General features: G+C 40.6%; 1 protein-coding gene across 3 annotated transcripts in view; it reads left to right on the top strand.

Annotated features, from left to right (window-relative positions):
- Positions 1 to 20,632, top strand: part of MYO18B (myosin XVIIIB) — an 861,659-nt gene that overhangs the window by 480,562 nt on the left and 360,465 nt on the right. For all 3 annotated transcript variants that reach the window (XM_077461361.1, XM_077461362.1, XM_077461363.1), the window contains 3 exons: positions 11,187 to 11,306; positions 12,846 to 12,954; positions 14,060 to 14,184. In XM_077461361.1, the coding sequence (XP_077317487.1) occupies positions 11,187 to 11,306; positions 12,846 to 12,954; positions 14,060 to 14,184 (354 nt within the window). The remainder of the gene's footprint in view (positions 1 to 11,186; positions 11,307 to 12,845; positions 12,955 to 14,059; positions 14,185 to 20,632) is intronic.

Below are 20,632 nucleotides of genomic sequence, written 5' to 3' on the forward strand. Positions count from 1 at the left end.
ATGGAGCTGTCTTAATGCACACTACAGCAGATGCTCTGACTTCAAAAAAGGTTCCTGTACGACTCCAAACCGACTTCTAGGCGACTTGTACCCATTGATTTCAATGGAAGTCATCTCCAAGTCAGATCTCCATCTATATTGAAGCGACAATGTCACCTCTCTAATATTAAAAATGGCATGGCAAACCAGGCCCTTAAGTCTGGTATGGATTTTAAGGGGAACCCCTACACTGAAAAAACACTGTGGGGGTTCCCCCCAAAATCCATACCAGACCCTTATCCATGCAAGCAGTCCAGCCAGGCAGGAAAGGGGGTGGGGACGACTGAGCGCCCCCCCCTCCTGAACCATAGCAGGCTGCATGTCCACAACATGGGGGGGTACTTTGGGGAAGGGGGGTGCCCTGCGGCCCCCCACCCCAAAGCACCTTGTCCCCATGACGATGAGGATAAGGGGCTCTTCCCGACAACACTGGCCGTTGGTTGTCGGGGTGTGCGGGCGGGGGGCTTATAGGAATCCGGGAGCCCCTTTTTAAGGGGGCCACCAGATCCGGTCCCCCACCCTATGTGAATTAGTATGGGGTACATCGTACCCCTACCCATTCACCTGGGGGAAAAAAGTGTCAATAAAAAAACACACTACAGATTTTTAAAATAATTTATTAGTCAGCTCTGGGGGTCTTCTTTTGATTTTGGGTGTCTCTTCCGACTCCACCGCTCTCTCCGGCCTCTTCTCCCGGTCTCCGGCCTCTTCTGCCAGGCTCCTCCACTACCTTCTTCCAGTTCTTTTACTAGCAGTGACCCGTTCTTCTCCATTCTTATTCTCTCTTATTCCAATGTTGACACAACGCTCTCTCCTGCTGAAATGCCGGGTCCGAGGTGCATGACAACTTATATAGGCATGGGTCGTGGTCACTGGATGATGTTGCATGGTGACCCCGTCCCTTATGATGTCAAGTCCCGGGGGATGCTGAGACTGTGACGTCATAAGGGGTGGGGTCACCGTGTGGCATCACCCGGTGACCACGCCCCATGCCTATATAAGTCGTTGCACACCTCGCACATGGCATTACGGGAGAGAGTGTTGTGTCAACATCAGAGGAAGAGAGAAGAAGAGACCCACAAATTCGGAAGAAGACCCCCGGAGCTGACTAAAAAATTACTTTAAAAACTTGTCTAGTGTGTTTTTTTATTGACTTTTTTTCCCTCAGGTGAATGGGTAGGGGTACAATGTACCCCATACTCATTTACATAGGGTGGGGGGTCGGGATCAGGGACCCCCCTTATTAAAGGGGGGTTCCCGGATTCTGATAAGCCCCCACCTGCAGACCCTGACAACCAGTGGCCAGGGTTGTCGGGAAGAGGGCCTTGTCCTCATCAGCATGGGGACAAGGTGCTTTAGGGTGGGGGGCCGCAGTTGAGGTCATGTGGCCTGGTACGGTTCAGGAGGGGGATGCTCGCTTGTCCCCACCCCTTTTCTGATTGGTCGGGCCGCGTGCTCGGATGAAGGTCTGGTATGGATTTTGGGGGGACCCCCATGCCGTTTTTTCAGTGTAGGGGGTTCCCCTTAAAATCCATACCAGACCTAAGGGCCTGGTATGCTCTTGCAGGGGAACCTTTGCCGTTTTTTTATTTAGAATTTGGCGTGGAGTTCCCCCTTGAGAACTGATTATTCTGTGATTGGCCACGGCCAAAGTCACCTGGCCTGGGGGCGACTTAAAGTCGTGTTGAAAGTCGCCCCAAGCCGTGTTGAAGTCTCCCCAAGTCGCGCTGTTATTTATACTCGAGCCGTGTCCAAGTTGCCTCCAAAAGTCACGCTGGAAGTCGTGTTGCTCCTGTGTGAACTGGATCTTAGTATTATTATGTAGTGTTGGTCTCTTTCTGGTACCGGTAAAGTCCGCTCAATCTGTTCCACTTTTGCTATTTTAAAGGCTATTAGACCCTCTGGCTCTAATCAGGTGGTTTAAAAGAAAAACTGCCGCTGTAATTCATGCGCCTGGTGTCCTGAAAGGGGCTGACACGTGAATAAAGGGTGGCGGCGGTGATGGAAAAGAGAGGTGACGCCCGTGCGCCATTAGTGGATGGGCTGCTTCTGGTGCTGACAACACTGTTTCTGCTGCTCTGAAATACCAGGCAGTGTTGTCATCCCTGCCTGAATTCTCTTCTGCTAGACTAAAGAACACCCCCTTTATATTATAGAGATGAGGGTGTTGTGTAGTCCAGCCAAAGAGAACTAGACAGAGCTGATAACATTGCTTTCCTCCAAAACAGTACAATGATTTTTAAATCATTAAATGGTTTAATTTTAAAATTAACACAATACAGCATTACTTTATGTTTCTATTTCTGGAGTTAAAATTTAAATTGACCCTGTTGCTACAATAAAAAAAAAGTCAGTAGCAGCCTGTAAAAGAAGAAGTCTAAAACGTATCTTTTTAGTAGCTGGTGAATAAAATCTTGGCTGGAAGAGTTACAGGCTTTGCTGCTATCTGACACTTCCAAGTGTGCTGCATAGTATGTCCCCTGCTGGGTACTGTGCTCCCCCCGCTGGCCACTATATCATTACTGTGTTAGCATGTCCTGCTATCTGATAAACCTGAAAGAGCTGCATAGCAACTGCAATCTTTACTCTTATAAGAAAGCAAAGGTTTTCCTCACCTCTACCTGAGTTTTAACCTTCTTTTACAGGCTTTTACTCATGTCTAATTATAGTAACAGTCAATTTAAACGCCCAACTGAACCTTAAAGTGGTTGTAAAAGCAGAAGGTTTTTTGCATTAAAATAAAGATCTTCTGTGTGCAGCAGCCGCCCACCTTCCCTAATACTTACCTGAGCCCATCTCTGTCCAGTGATGTGCACGAATGCCTTGGCCACCCAGGACTCTCCCTCCAGATTGGCTGAGACACAGCAGTGGCGCCATTGGCTCTCGCTGCTGTCAATCAAATTTAGTTAGAGATAGGGGGTGGGGCCGAACCTCAGCTCCCTGTCTGAATGGACGCAACTGAGCTGTGGCTCAGCTCAGATGCCCCCCATAGCAAGCTGCTTGCTGTGGGGGCACTGGACAGGAGGGAGGGGCCAGGAGCACAGATGAAGGACCCATGAAGAGGAGAATCTGGGCTGCTCTTTGCAAAACCATTTCACAGGGCAGGTAAGTGTGCCATGTTTGTTGTTTTTAAAGAAAAATAAATTGACTTTACAATCACTTTAAATAAGATAAATGAATTCCTGGGGCATTGGAACAAAAGGTTTTTAATGTCTTACAGTTTGTTTTGTCGAGCAAGAAAAGCCTGTCCCCTGCCAGCATGATGCAGTGTGGGACCCTTGTTGCCTGGATGGAAGCAGTGGTCTTAGCAAGCCCCCTGCTGAGTTTGACCCATTGCTCTGAACTCAACAGTGCTCCTGCTGATTGGAGAGGTTTAGGGGTATGGTAGACATCTGCAGAAAGACCACTGCTTCCACCCAGAGAGAAAGGGTCCCACATTGCAGCATACTAGCAAGGATACATTTTTCTACCCAGCATAGGTGTGCACAGCCTTTCATTAGTGTGTGTACCTCAACACTCAAACACACATGAGTGTATATATACAGTGGGGAAAATAATTGTTTGATCCCCTGCAGATTTTGTGAGTTTGCCCACTTACAAAAAATGAATGGTCTATCATTTTTATCATAGGTGTATTTTAAATGATAGAGACAGAATATCAACAAAAAATCCAGAACCTCCCCCCCCAAAAAAAAACAAACAAATGCTATAAATTAACAACTTCAGCCCTGGAAGATTTGGCTGCTGAATGGCCAGGCCATTTTTAGCGATTTGGCACTGCGTCGCTCTAACTGACAATTGCGCGGTCATGCAACACTGCACCCAAACAAAATTTAAGTCCTTTTTTTCCCACAAATAGAGCTTTTTTTGGTGGTATTTGATCACCTCTGCATTTTTTTTTTTTTTTTGCGCTGTAAACAAAAAAATGGGGCAATTTTGAAAAAAACACTATATTTTTGTACTTTTTACTATAATAAATATCCCCATTTTTTTTAAAAAAAAGCAATTTTTTTCTCATTTTAGGCCGATATAGCATATATTGATTGGTTGGCACAAAAGTTATAGCGTCTCCAAAATAGTGGATAGATTTATAATATTTTTATTATTATTATTATTTTTTACTAGCAATGGTGGTGAGCTGCAATTTTTATCAGGACTGCGACATTATGGAGGACACAGGAGACACTTTTGACACATTTTTGGGACCATTGGCATTTATACAGCGATCAGTGCTATAAAAATGCACTGATCACTGTAAAAATGTCATTGGAAGGGATTAACACTAGGGGGAGATCAAGGGATTAACTATGTCCCCTCTGTGTGTTTCTAACTGTAGGGGGAGAGGACCGACCTAGAGAAAATGACAGATCGTGGTTCCTAGCTATTAGAAACTCACGCTCTGTCACTCCTCATTGAACAGAATAGGAATTTTTGTGTTTACACACACTTCCTTGTTCTGCCTCTCGTGCCCGTGGGCACTCTTGTGCACCTGCTATGCTGATCCCACGAGCCGGCATATAGCTACAACATCTCATGGGATTGTGCTGACCTCCCGCAGTATAATGACGGTGGCTGGTCGGCAAGGGGTTAAGTTGCAGTTTAGTGAGCAAAATAAGTGTTTGATCCTCAAGCAAAACATGACTTGGTACTTAGTGGAGAAACCCTTGTTGGCAAGCACAGAGGTAAGACATTTCTTGTAGTTGGTGACCAGGTTTGCCCACACCTCAGAAGGGGTTTTGGTCCACTCTTCTGTACCTTTAGCAGAGAAACAGCCCCACAGCATCATGTTTCCACCTTTTGTGCTTGACTGTAGAGATGGTGTTTTTAGGGTCACAGTCAGCTTTTTTCTTCCTCCAAACACATTGAGTCGATTTAATGCCAAAGAGCTCAATTTTGAATCTGACCACAGTGCTTTCTCCCAGTCCATTTAGATGTTCATTGGCATGACTGTACATGTGCCTTCTTGAAGAATGGGACTCACCCATTCATGCTGACTATGACCCTAAGAACACCATCTCTACAGTCAAGCATGGAGGTGGAAACATTATGCTTTGAGGTTTTTTCTCTGCTAAAGGTACAGACCAACTTTGCCACATTGAGGGGTCAATGTATTGTAAAATCTTGGATGAGAACCTTCTTCCCTCAAGACATACTGCCAAGGCAACAAAAGAGTGGCTCATGAAGAAGCACATTAAAGTCATGGAGTGGCCTAGTCAGTCTTCAGACCTTAATCCTATAGAAAAGTTATAGAGGGAGCTGAAACTTCGAGTTGCCAAGTGACAGCCATGAAACTTTAAGGATTTAAAGAAAATCTGTAACCACTTGCGACCATCCGCCGCAATTGTACTGCGGCATAATGGCACACGTGGGCAAAACTACGTTATGTAATGTTGCTTCGCCCTGTGGCCACTGGTCACCCATGGAGCCGATGCAAATGCCTTCCGATCGCTCGGGGCACACGGAGAACCGGGATCTGTGTGTGTAAAGTTTCCTGTTCTCTGAGGGGAGAAGTGACAGATCGTCTGTTCAAACAGAGTATGAACAGCAATCTATCTCTTCCCCTTCACTGTCCACTCCCCCTTCAGTTATAACACACAATAGGGAACATATTAACCCCTTGATGGCCCCTAGTGGTTAACCCCTTCACTGCCAGTGACATTTTTACAGTAATCAATGCATTTTTCTAGCACTGATCACTGTAAAAATGCCAATGGTCTCAGCAATTGTTCGACGCGTCTGCCATAATGTCACAGTCCCGATAAAAATCGCAGATCGCTGCCATTACTACTAAAGAAAAAAAATAAAGAAAAATGCCATAAAACAATGCCCTATTTTGTAGACGCTATAACTTTTGCGCAAACCAATTAATATGCGCTTATTGTGATTTGTTTTACCAAAAATATGTAGAGAATACATATCGGCCTAAACTAAGGAAATAAATATTTTTCTTTATATATTTTTGGGGGATATTTATTATAGCAAAAAATAAGAAATAATGCGTTTTTTTTGTTTATAAACCACAGAGGTGATTAAATACCACCAAAAGAAAGCTCTATTTGTGGTAAAAAAAGGATGTCAATTTTGTTTGGGTGCAAAGTCACACGGCCGTGCAATTGTCAGTTAAATCGACGCAGTGCCGAATCGCAAAAAGTGCTCTGGTCAGGAAGAAGGGTAAAATCTTCCGGACCTGAAGCGGGTAAAGAAGAGTGGACCAAAATCACTCCTGAGTTGTGTGCAATCCTGGTCACTAACTACAAGAAACGTCTTATGTCTGTGCTTGCCAACAAGGGTTTCTCCACCAAGTACCAAGTTATGTTTTGCTTGGGGATCAAATACTTATTTTACTCGCTGAACTGCAACTCAATTTATAGTATTTGTATCATTTGTTTATTTCTGGATTTTTGATTGATATGCTGTCTCTATCAATTAAAATACACCTATGATAAAAAAAAATTATAGACCCTTCATTTTTTTGTAAGCAGGCAAACTTACAAAATCTGAAAGGGATTAAATAATTATTTTCCCCACTGTGTGTGTGTATATATATATATATATACACAGACACACACACACACTCGTATAAATAAATGTAAACTGTAAACACACATTTTAAAATGTAATAAAAAAAATGGACAATGTCAGTAGAGCAGTGGACATGTTATTAGGGCAGTCGATGATGTCAGTCAGCTTCAGAGCAGTATAAAGGGTCAGTAGGGCAGAGATTGGGGTGATTAGAGTGTGCCCAGACACATCCAGCACACCCAGTGCGCACGTCTATGCTCCCCGACTGTGGATACTTTCTACAAAATGACTCTGCGCACACCTTTTGTTTTGATGCAATTGGAATACATTTAGCCTATTTAAACTGAATGCTCATTTGGGCTTTAAGACACTACTGACAAGATATGTTAAAATCTTACCTAAAATAGATGAAGTGTATAGACAATAATAAAACAAATGGAAATGTGGCATAAAAAAGTCATAAATGTAAAACTCATTCAGCTTTGCTTCTATATAAAATCTACTATAAATTAACCTTAAAGTATGAGCCTTGATAATACAATAATGTACAGTATGTTATATGTGAAAGAAGAAAAAAGGCACGTGACCTAACACATATTCTAAACAAATTGGTATATACAAAGAAAGATACTACTTGTTCATGAATAAAAAAGTTACAAAAAATTGTAAAAATTGATGCCCATACAAGGCTCAAATTTGAATAAATGGCTAACACTATTCTTCATCAGAGCCTTGAAAAACGAAAACTGGTCTGTATACTGTTATAGATCTATATAGAGAGAAACAACTGGATGATAGTAGTACCACATGATGGATAGCACATTTCTATTGGTGGATTCTCCTTTATTCTAGTAGTATTTCCTTCCACATCACAGTGCTCTCAGCACTGTAAGGAAAAGTATATACAGATGTTTTCATCTATTGATAGTTAGTGTTGGTCTACAAGACCTACTGGCTGGTTTAGATGCTGTGGTCAGTGGCTAAATGCCCGAGTCGTTCCTTGGTTGACCCTGCGATCCTCCCGCCGGGATGCTGTGTGGCACTGTGTATAGTCCTGTGTTGGATTGCAGCCAACACAGGACTATACAAAGCACATCTATATATACTTTTTCTTACGATGCTGAGAGCTCTGCGATATGGTAGGAAATACTCCTAGAATAAAGGAGAATCCACCTATAGAAATGTACCTTCCATCATGTGATACAACTCCCATCCAGTCCTTTCTCTCTATATAGACCTACCACAGTATACAGACCAGTTTTAGTTTTTCGAGGCTCTGATGAAGAGGAAACCCCTTAAAACGCGTTTGACATTTATTCATTTTAACCTTTGTATGGGCATCAATTTTTACAATTTTATCAAATGAGAATATTGTAACTTATTTATTCATGAACACATAGTATATTTCTTTGTATAGACCGATTTGTTTACAATAAACTTTTTGTATCTTGATTCATGCGTTAGGTCATGTGCCTTTTTTCTTCTTTCATACATAGCCTTTTGAACTTCCCCTAGTTAGTTTAGGCAGTAGGGCACGCATGGTCACTTTATATTTATCATATCACTAGAAAATACTACCATCCTTTACTAAGGCCCCCCAGACTAGCGCAGGAGAATATATTTTCTGTTTAAACCTATAAATGTACAGTATGTGTTTATAACAAGATCTGCGGAAGATGTAAATAGGAATTACCAGGCACATTACTTGTGTGATGAGATGTGCCACATTTAACTAGCACTTTAGAAAATCATTTACAGTGTGCTCATAATAACAGCATTTGCATAATATGCAGTGCCGGTAGCCCTAGGTGTCAGCAAGGGATTATTAATTACCACATTTAACTAAAGAACTGTGTTATTCCCATTTGCACAAATCCCTACTGTCCATTAGAGTCAAGCTTTGTTTTTAGCTCTTAGAAGCCATGTTTTTTTTTTTTTTGCATGCCTTGGCACATTGCAGTATAATTGGGTTATTAATAGAGGAATTGTTAAACAGTCTTTTATGTAATAAACAAAGACAGTGCCAAATACCATTTAAAATGTTATTGCAAGCAAAACATTTCCCTTTGCTGCAATTGAAACAGATAACAGGCACAACAAGCGTTGTGTAATATCAAGAAGGGCATCAGTGATAACTTGTGGATTGTCAATGAATTGTCGCCATTCCTTGCATTACAGGCATATATAAAAGAAAGTCTTGGAGATATAGGCACACAAAGATATATAATCCTCTTACATTCGATGCTGTCATGGAACACCTGGTGATTTCAATGACACAAAGGTGAAGATATATCAAGTAGTTTTTGATGTCTCCAGTAAAGCTTGCAGTGGAACAGTTTTACAGCGGTGATACTTCTCATTGTTATATTCAGTTTACTCTAGAAAACAGCACATTAACCCCAGAATTCATTCTAAAATGTGTTACAGTTCTGACTGGTGCAAATGTCTGATAGGTAAAATCCTGAACATATAAATTATTTATTTATAAATATTATAATATATAATATAATAACATAATGATTCATGTGGCAAAATGGATGCAGGAATGTATTGTGCACAACACTTTCCTAAGCACTATTAAATGATGACACCTTTGTACAAGCTTTGCCTCTTGTGTCATGATTAAAATGAATGCTAGAATGAGTAATTGGAAGCATCAAGCTGTCTGCTATATATAGAGAATTATTTATCAAGTGTGCAAACTACTAAACCAGAAAGAGGTGATTTTTCTTTTCTTTTTTTTAAGTGGAACTTTATCTAAAAAAAAATGTGCAGACAGGATATTTAATGCAGAACAGACATGCTTTGTCTCTTCTGCATTGAAGTGACTTACCTGCCTGTCCACCCCATGCATTCATGCGTCCAGTGAAAGAGGCCAGTGATTGAGGCCCAGAAACTGACTGCCTGGAGATGTCAAGGCCGGTGGGGAGCTGTGGCGTGCTGCATCACTGGATCCAAGGTGAGTATAGTTCTGCTTTAAAGTATAGCTAAAGTATAAAAGTATAACTAAAGTCCTGCCCACTGCTTTTTGCTTGATTGCAGCACTGTCTCTGTTGCCGAAACCCTCCCATTGTGCACTGCACTGTCTGGGACATGAAGCTTGTGAGACCCAAATGAGGGAGGGTTTGGGTCACTCGGGAGAGGTAAACATAGTTTTTTTTTTTTTTTTACTTTATGAGGCATGTGTGATGCAGTAATAAGTAAGTAACCAAAAACCTACTTTTACCTCTCCTGAGTGACTCAAACCCTCCCTCATTTGGGTCTCACAAGCTGTGATGCACAGGCTTCATAAAGTAATCAAAGTAATCAAAAACCTACCTACTACAGTGCACAGTGGGAGGGTTTCAGCAGCAGAGAAAGTGCTGTCAATCAAGCAAAAAGTAGTGGGCAGGACTAGATGTAACCAAGTGCTGATTCACAAGCTACAGGCTGCAATACTGATAGCAAGATTTCCACATCCTGCAAACATCCCGCAAACAGGCACAACCCACATGAGAGTGGATCCTCTGCTGTGAATTCAGGAGCAGCACAGAATTGTTGCTACACCATCACAAGAAGATGCATTAGGTGGATTTAGTGGCGCACATTTTTTTTAATGGGTGGCCATAGTTCTACTTCAAAAATAAAAAGCCTTTTTATTGCTCTCAATATTCTCAGTACTCCTTCTCCTTGTAGTTCACACATTGAATTTAGCCACAGATGTCCAGAGGTGGCCAGAAGAGTATATATCAAATAGAAAAAGTTATCAAAATCTGTAAATGTGGTGGTGTGTATGGACTTTTGTCTTTTGGGCTATATTGTAGTTTAACTTAACAATTCCACACAAATAAACAGAGATAAAGTTACACTGACCCCTCCCGTTTCTGTAACATAGTGATATGTTATACTCTCCCCCTGGACTCATCAAATGCACAGACAACATTTGTGCAGATGATTTTCACAGTGGCATATAAGGTAAAGAACACATAGCAAGCAAATACAATAACAAATTGAATGGCACAGTAATAGAAAATTGTGAGGTATTAATAGAGTACAATATTTAGTAGGTACACATCAAATCAATATAAATTGTACAACCAATTTAATGTATATGTTCTAATTTTCATAATTCCTAGTCTAAAAAATAAATGGAGGGCAGATGTAATAATGATGAGGTGGGAGAGACTAAATGTATAGAAATTTACAAAGAATATGTATAATTCAATTCTATTAACATATCAACACCCAACTGAAAAACCTAGAAAGTCTTGGGTAACCGTACTCTAGATTTCATATTTCCTCCATTAGTACCCACAGATTTCCTTACTAAACCTTGAAAAAAAAAATACTAAAATGCACAATCTGGCATCTGCCTTCATGTCTATTGTTCCATTCATCAGTCTAAACTAATTACTTATTAGGATCTCAAGGTTATTGTACTTTTGCGATACCTTTTGACCCTACATTGTAACAACATCATTTTCTTCTTGCGTGCGTTAATTATTGAAATGTGCTAATTGAGTAAATGAATTTGTTCTAGCCATAAAAATACAACTTTGTCACATTTGATTACTTAATCAGATGGCGTACACCAATTTTATGAAAGATTAAATAAAATGTCACTGAGAAAAATTGGTGTTTTACAGATCACTGATTTAATGACTGAACTGTCTGATGAACGATTCAAAGGTGAAGTAGCTTGTCAAGTTTTAGAAGGGGAGAGAGCAGAAAGGCTGCGAGCAACACGAGAGATTACAGAAATGCAGGTAAGCACATTATCACATATACTTGCAATCATGCAAAAAGGGCTATATTTATTGTACCACCAGAAAAAAACAAAAACATTCTAATCATTCTTAATTAGAAGTTCGAGGTACTTCTACTTGTAAACTCATTACAACAGTTCAGAGTTTTAGCTAATAATAACTCATGTGTAACAAAGATCTACATATTAATAATTGTTAAAAATGTAATATTAAAAAAAAAATGTAATGTATTGTTTGGAAGCATTTGTATAGGATCGGAGCACATTGTAAATATGGGTATTCTTGTCTACAAGTTTCTGGATACTAGTATCCTCTGTCTACAAATTTACCATTAAGCATAATGATTGTGTCTGGGTGTGTTACTACTATTTTGCAAAATACTACATTAGCACATTCTAGTTCAAGGTTAAAAATTAAAGGAAAGCTCAACAAACAACATTAATTTTAAGGAAACTTGTACTGAGAGTAACAAGGAAGCTTTTTTCACTGAGAAGTCATAAGAAACAAGCATTCTGTAGGTAATGTCAGCAAAGTCAGGTCTTTTGGAGCTTTTTCCTGTCAGTAACTTAGAAGTGTTGGAGTTTAGGGATTACCATGACCACTAGAGTTACTAGCATCCGAATCATCTGAAGATCTGAAGATCAACAATTGTAGCCTATATACTTTTTCTCATTATAGGGTACTTTTTAAAATAAAAGTTTCCAAGCTTGGGATAACAATAGCAGCAGAATAAATTTACAATTATCATCTTCTTAAAAATGACTTGTACTGTAGAAATTGTGCCTAAAAAAAAAGTAAAGTTGAGAGCAATGGTCTATTCAACCGTATTACCTGTAGGCTCCCTTCAGCTGATCTTTTCCCCCTGGACTGGTGTACTATGCATTCTTCAGTGCTATTTCTCTGTGTGGTGATGGCCTTCTTGATAGAACAGCATGCCTTTGCTTCCTCTGGTCAGAGCCTCCCACCCACTGACTCTCCAGCAAGAATAACTGTCAGCAGCACTAGAATTTTTTCATCGATTCTCACTTAAAATCTCATGAAAGTAGCAGTGTGAATCACAATGGCTAACAAGATCTCTACCATGAGGTTCTAGGCACAGGAAGAATTTCAGGTCAAGGGTAAATCTTTCTGGGTTCTGCTTAGACACAATCAACAATAATTTGTTGTCCCCTATATGATAGCACTATGGGTAGTTAATTTAATCATTACCATTGTTAGTATATGCCATTTTTAGCTAACTATTACAACCGACACCACAAATAATGTAATTTGGGTTGCCAAACATCTCAGTTTTCAAATTCCTCTTGTTCAAACAAAGAAGAAAAATGTAAAAATATGCACTCTATGTAATTAGGCTAGTTCTTTTACCATATTTTTTGGCAGATTGCTCTTCAATAAAGCCTTTTACAGAATTAAAAGAGTTTCACAGTCTACGTATTAATCAATCTATTGACTTCAAATGTATAATTTCCTGCCTGTTCTCTTTTGTACATTTAAATGTACCTTGTCTTTTCTCATGAAGCCTCTTTCTTTGCCAAGGTTAAATATGAGCAAATGCATAAAAACTTAGAGTCTGTGTCAAAGCAGCTAGAGGAAGCACAACAACAAATCCAACTTCGGGAACTTAGTACAGGCAGTCCTGGAGGAGGTAAGAATTGCAGATAATTGTGTGTGGTATTGTCTACCGTACAAGGACAGATATTTGTCCTATTCATCAAAACATCCTCCAAATATTCACCTACAACTTTCCAGTAACAGAGATTCATTCCTCTCAGCTAGTGACATTTTTTCAACCTCAGTGTCCAGACAGACATTTCTGATATTATATACTTTTTATGAATAATATACTGCTGTGAAATTTATATTTTTCACAGAAAAAATAAATACTTTTAATTACCTGTAAAATGCTAGGACTGGCTAGCACTTTCTCAACTTATGCAGATAGGAGTGGTTATATTATAGCTTGTGATCTCAACAGCTCCTGATTTCAAAACATAAAAATTACTAAACCTATTTAAATTGCTGTTATTGCATTAGATTAGTTACTATTATTATACAGGATTTATATAGCGCCAACAGTTTGCACAATGCTTTACACTATAAAGGGAGACATTACAGAAGCAATGCAATTCAATACAAGAGGGCTAGGAGGGCCCTGTTCCTGAGAGTTTACAATCTAATAGGGAGGGGTAAGTGGAGCAAAAGGTAATAACCATTAAGGAACCGATGGGAGAAATACAAGATCCAGTTGTTAGCTAAAAGCAGGATAGGTGTTCCTGAAGAGATGAGCTTTCAGGGATTGCATAAAAGTGAAGTAGGAGATGGCTAGACATATTGGGGTAAAGAGTTTCAAAAGATGGGAGTGGCTCTAGATAAGTCCTGGAAATGAGCATGAGAGGAGAAGACAAGGGAGCTAGATAGCATGAGGTCTTGGAAGAAGCGGAGAGGATGATATATTGAGACAAACTTGGGGCAAAGTTCTAAATGGATTTGCATGCTTTTGTTAATAATTAACATTTTATTTGTTGATCAATTGGAAGTCAGTAGAGGGATTGGCAGAGAGGTGTGGCAGACACTAAATAAAGCTACATACGTTGGGAACTACTGTTCTGCTGGATGTGATGGTGGTGGCCATCTAGCCTAGTTTAACTCAATGTTAAAAAGTAGAACAAAATAAACAACTGTTTGCATTTTTTTATTCTGTTAACTACCTGCTCAAACTATGAACAATCTATTTTTATTTATTTATGTAGCAGATGAGTGGCAAATCCGATTTGACTGTGCCCAGACAGAAATTAACTTTTTGAGGAAAAGATTGACACAGTTTGAAGAAAGGCTGGAATATGAGAAGACATACAGGAAGGAACTGGAACAGAAGGTAATTAAAGTGAAAGTTCACTATGAAAGTGCTCATTGAATACTAAGGGAACATGCATACCACCAAATGCATGCTGCCTGTTATTAGATATGGGTTCCTACAATTAGCTGTGAGTAGGCAGACCCATTGAAAACAATAGTAGGCTGCCGGTTTTCGTAGCTAATCTCACATGATTGCACGTAATCTCACAAGCAGCAATCACACGTGAGTGTTATTAGCCCCAGACACAGGCAATCTGTGTCCAAGGTCGATCATTCACATGTGATTGCTGCATGAATGATTACATATGAATAGGAATGGTTAGAGAGGGAGGGGGAGAGAGAGGGAGGGAAGAGCAGAGAGAGGGGGAGGAGGAGGAGAGAGGAGGGGAGGAGGAGAGAGGGAGGGGGAGGAGGAGAGAGGGAGGGGGAGGAGGAGAGAGAGGGAGACGGGGTGTTCTGCAGTCCCTCCCTCCTGTCTCCCCCTGTCCCAGGCCATGTCTGCGAGTAGATGTGTGATGCCCAGTACCTTCCTAGGTAGGAGGACATTCAATGATCATCAGCTGGCAGGGCTCACTACCCTCAGATCTGAACTCCATAACCCGATGGGTAAATCCGCCTCCACCTCTTGCTAAACATCTGCCATGCCTGAGTGGAGATGGATGTCCGGCCGCCCCCGGTGCCACCACTGATCGTGGACTCCTGGAACCCGCCTGCCCCCCATACTATGCCACTGCACACCACTGGCTGCACCCACGACTGGTGTGCACTCTAGGCCAGTGCCTACCACCGGCCCTGACTGAACGCTAGAGGGAGGAATCGTCGGTCCTTGGGCACTGCGCCCCTGTTACTGCCCCTCTTAAAGTACTGCCTGGGTCCCATGGATACAATGGGACCCATGGTAGGACCGGCCCTGTCCCTTCCCTTTGGAGACTGGGCCACAGGGCAGTATTCCAACATGATAATGACCCCAAACACATCTCCAAGACAAACACTGCCTTGCTAAAGTAGCTGAGGGTAAAGGTGATGGACCGGCCAAGCATGTCTCCAGACCTAAACCTTATTGAGCATCTGTGGGACATCCTCAAATGGAAGGTGTAGGAGTGCAAGGTCTCTAACATCCACCAGCTCTGTGATGTCATCATGTAGGAGTAGAAGAGGACTCCAGTGGCTACCTGCGGAGCTCTGGTGAACTCCATGCCCAAGAGGGTTGAGGCCGAGTTGAAAAATAATGGTGGCCACACAAAATATTGACACTTTGTGCCCAATTTGGACATTTTCACTTAGGGGTGTATTCACTTTTGTTGCCAGAGGTTTAGACATTAATGGCTGTGTGTTGAGTTATTTTGAGGTGACAGCAAATTTACACTTTTATACAAGCTGTATACTCACTACTTTACATTGTAGCAAAGTGTCATTCCTCCAGTGTTGTCACATGAAAAGATATAATAAAATATTTACAAAAATGTGAGGGGTGTACTCACTTTTGTGAGATACTGTATGTATATATATATATATATATAGTGTTTATACTTTCAATGCACGTTGGTTTGTTATGGATTTTATGGTTAACTTTCTGCAAAGGTCAAAACCAATCAACGCTTGCTGTTTTATGTGAGTGTGCACACTTGGAGCATTCAGTAATTAATAAGAACTGATGTGTGAAAAACGTTTACTGGCTGTCCATGGACTGTGTGTATGTCCTATTGCTGTTTGCATTTTAATGGCATAATTCAATAAAGAGGTGGTTTTGTTTCCGGAGTGCCACCACCTTCATCTTCTCCTTTCACTGTTCGGTCACAGGCTGGGGTGGTCACGGGATGACCTGGCTCAGAGTAAATTGGTGGAATGACGTTGGCCACCAGACTGAGGATATCTAGAAGCAGAACAAAATATTGCAAAGGAAATCTCTGGATTGAAGCTGAATTTTACAGAAAAAAATCAGCTTTTGTTACTTTATCTTTTAATTGGTTTTTCATTTTATCTTGTTATTTTTGGCTGATCTGCATTTTAAGTCTTTATATTATTTAGACCATAGACATATTCAGTCCATAAAAGTCTAAGCTTTTAGGATTGCAGGACTTTGTGTTCGCTAGGGGTTAAGATATCTCACTACAAGGAGCTTTGAACAATTGAAGTGTTATTTTTTTTTTGATTTATTGCCCTCCTAATCATTTGCCCACACATATCTCAATGACAATACAGCTGTATCTCACAACTATATGTTTATATTTATAAAATCCCAGTTTACAGTTAAAAATCCAATCCATAATTTATTTTTAATAAATGAATTCATTTTAGTAATCTTTCAAAAGAATCGCTGTTCTTTTGCTTCACATCATTTTTAAAATTCATTTATAAAAATAAAAGGAGAAAATACTTTATTTAGGGAAGCTGGTAAAATATGATGCCATTAACTGCATTCTTATGCATAACTCTCAGTAGGTGTTTTGCATACCTCATATTTCTTGTTAAAGATTTAATCTGAAAGATAAATTGCTGTTGTGATACAATGGCAGCTGCTGAGAGGGTCACAGTGGGCAGCAAATGTTCAGTAAGGTCTTTACAGAAACCCCTTGAAGCTACAAAGGGCATCTGAGTTACTGCATGTCTTTGACACCAATGGGATTAGTTTTTCCACCAACAAAACCACATTGCATTTCGAATAAAATATTGCCAAAGGGCAAAAATAGCAATGGAAATCTATAATATAATTTTTATAGGTCCTGTGACATTATGTATATACATATGTCAAGCAGATCAAGCTTATGCAGAATCCTATGGTTTTATACACTTTCTGGGGAACATTTCCAAGGAAATGCATTAGGGAAGAGAGAAACACAGAGACTTCAGTTGATGATTCCATCTAGAAAAATTGCTACTTCACTGGCCTTGCTAATTTGCCAAGCTTGTCATATCAGCGGTGGGGATAGGATACCAAGCATAGGATATGTTTGATGTTTTTTTCTCTGGGGATCTTTTCAGAAGCTGCAGAAGGGATTGGGAGTGGTAAACAGGAGTGGAGGAGGAAAGTGAAAGCTCAACAGCTTTTCTATGCTTTGCAGAATGTCTTTTACAAAGCTGGGAAACTTGTATATTTAATACAGGCTTTAAATGCAGAACTGCTTAGAACTTTATTCAGTTTATAAGTTTAAAGGAGTAAGAGCATTGCATCTAGCTAAATTATGCCAGCCAGCTCTACAGGTCTGGTCTCACTGTATGGATGGATGTAGAGTACACAGCTCTGCAGTGGCAAGTATCCTCTGCTCTGCATATTTGCCACTGCAGTAGCAACATTTGTGACTTTTCATATTGGATTTCTATGTATGGCATTTGCTGCAGCAGGAGAGTGGGTCCTTCAGAGCAAAGCCAGAATATTTTATTGGCGACCTTACCACTAATGCCTGCAAGCTTGTGGTAGTTTCTCTCCACCACAGTGCATCCATAATTATGATTATATTTTAGGCAAGTTTATTAATTGATGGTATTTGTGACATCGTTTTATCAGAAACTAACCTTTTTGGAAAAATGCTGTATTACATACTTTATAGGCCTAATGCATGTGAGACTTAAAGCAGAAGTTCACTCAAAAGGGGAAGTTCCATTTGTCTGCCCCCTCCCTCCCTCCTCTTTAAGTTTTGGCTCTACATTTTGTTTGGGCAGGGGATCGGTATCTGTTTTTTACAGGTACCTGCTCCCACTTGCTCTCAGATCACCACATTGATCCGAGTGAAGGTTCGCCCCCCTCCTTCCACTGCAGCATTCTGGGACACATCACAGGTCCCAGAAAGCTGCAGTAACTTTCACATAGCATAACACACACAGGATCCTGAAAAGAATTACACTGGTGCACACCTAGTCAGACTGGGGCTGGTGTTGGTTAGACAACTAAGTCATTCTATTGTCGATGAGGGGCTGATCCCCTTCAGGTAGCACATTGCAAGTGACCTGGGCCCCCATGTCTCACAGGTGTCAGGTGTTTAGTGGACTATCTTAGCTCTATCCTGTAACCATGGGGGAGATAGAGGGCAGATTCCCAACTGGTGGGTTATTTCTATAGTGCCCAGGAGAATGGTGAGTTGCAGAAATTGAGTTTTGTGTGGGATGTGGACTGATTGTGGCCGGAATGTTTAGGCCTTAGTCATCCCTATTCTAGGTGAGGCATAGCGGAGAATGAGTGGGTAACTCAGTCATGTTTGGGACCTGCCTACATGCTTATATTTTCTTTTTAGCTTTAGTAACTCTCATGCTGTCAAACTGCAGAGGTCAATAAATCACATGGGTCAGATCTAACAAGTGGACCTGAGCAGGGTTTCAAAGCTAGAGGTAAACAACAAAATAGACATGATAGTTCTAGCATGTTTGCATTGTTTGAAATCAACCTGATACAAGTTAAAATTCTTTTGACAGACTCTAGTTCTGTTGCACAGAACCTGATGTTATTTTGCAGCCACAGAAGAAATAATACTCGAGATGGACCCTGGGCAAACGAACCTGATAATTTTAATAGAAAAACAAAAAGAAAATAATAGGAAGCAGCTAAAAAAAAATGAAATGCTCTTATTGAAAGTAGCAAGTGGATATGCATAAGCCAATAGATTTAACAGTCACACATACACGCACACTGTATGTACTGGAATGCAAATTTTGTCGAATAAATTGGTACAGCAGCAAGCTGTGTGAATATTTAACACAGAATGCTGTATCTAGCTAAAAACAGAAGGTACCAGCAATGCTCAGATGAATGTGTTTTAATCTGTGCACCAGGAGGATTGCAAGACATTCACAGTAGCAAGGCACATTTTAAGTGAGGTCATTCTGCTTATTATAAGAAGAATGATCTCTGTACATTAAGATATAATAAAAATAGTCTATTTTTGTTAAACCGATGAAAAGAATCATCTCTTTGGTTTCACATGCTCATTGTATAATTATAGGCCTCATTAGCTCAGCATTGTTCTGACTTAATGCAGCTTTATAATGATTATCGTTTTTCATTTTGGTCATTGTTTGACCCTAGTCACACAAGATCAAAGTTAAATTATTCCCAGTCTACCGAATCAGTATTGAATACTCGGTAAGTTTTTTCTATACTGCTCCAATAAACATTGCCTTGGATAATGTACATCCTTTTGTATCTTTACAAACACATTACAAGAATAACCTGTAGTAAGAGGTTAGTTGGAAAGGTTGGAAGCAGAGGTGGATCAGCTTGAGCACATGGTAATACCCTACCACCCTTACTACCTCTGCCACCATCTGTTATGTAGTAAGTTCTGAAATTAGGCACATACTCATAAATTGCTCATATTAGAAACTTTTAGGCTTCATGCACTAGAAGCTAAAAACTGCTAAAAAAAACTCATTAGTGCTGCATATCAGTGCACATAATTGTTAGATACATAGTAGGTGAGGTTGAAAAAAAAAAAACATGTCCATCAAGTCAAACCTATGTGTGTGATTATATGTCAATATTACATTGTATATCCCTGTATATTGTGGTCATTCAGGTGATGATCTAATAGTTTTTTGAAACTATCGATGCTCCTGCTGATACCACCGCCTGTGGAAGGGAATACCACATCCTTGCCGCTCTTAGTAAAGAACCCTCTATGCAGTTTAAAGAGGAAGTAAACCCTGATGAGTTTACTTCCTCTTTTATTCCCTGCAAAGGTAAAGCATAATGGACTACTATGCATCTCATAGTAGTCCATTATGTGTCACTTACCTGACACAGGAGCCAGCGATGTCGCCGCTGTCCCCTGTATTCCAGCGAATCCATCTTCTCGGTGGGTCTCCTTGCTCCGCCGCTGTCGTTCGGCGAAGCCGCGATGACGTCACTCCCGTGCAAGCGCACGGGAGCCGCCACGTGCGCCATATCGCCGTTGACAGGTGCCACGCTCAGTGCGCTTGCACGCCGTTGTCTACGGTGCATGCACCATAGACAGCGGTGCCTGTCTTTTGGCAAATATCTCCTAAATCGTGTAGGTTCAGGAGATATTTCTTGGACCTGCAGGTAAGCCTTAATCTAGGCTTACCTGTAGGTCAAAGTGTGTTGTAAAGGTTTACAACCACTTTAAGGTTAAATCTAATTTCTTCTAATTTTAATCAGTGGCCATGTATCTTTTTTAAACTTCCTTCCATGTAAAAGTTTTATCTCTATTCTGGGGTCACCAGTGTGGTATTTGTAAATTGAAATCATATCCCCTCTCAAGCGTCTCTTCTCCAGAGAGAATAACTTCAGTGCTCGCAACCTTTCTTCACAACTAATACCCTCCAGTCTCTATTTGTTTTGTTGCCCTTCTCTGTACTCGCTCCATTTCCAGTACATCCTTCCTGTGGACTGGTGCCCAGAACTGGACAGCATACTCCAGGTGAGGCCAAACCAGAGTCTTGAAATTACCTCCTTATTACTTGAGTTAGTCCCCTTTTTAATGCATGCCAATTTTCTGTTTGCTTTGTTAGCAGCA

The sequence above is a fragment of the Lithobates pipiens genome, unplaced genomic scaffold, assembly GCF_037356315.1.
Source record: "Lithobates pipiens isolate NorthernLeopardFrog02 unplaced genomic scaffold, aLitPip1_a1.2 Scaffold_3, whole genome shotgun sequence".
Classification (NCBI taxonomy): Eukaryota; Metazoa; Chordata; class Amphibia; order Anura; family Ranidae; genus Lithobates; species Lithobates pipiens.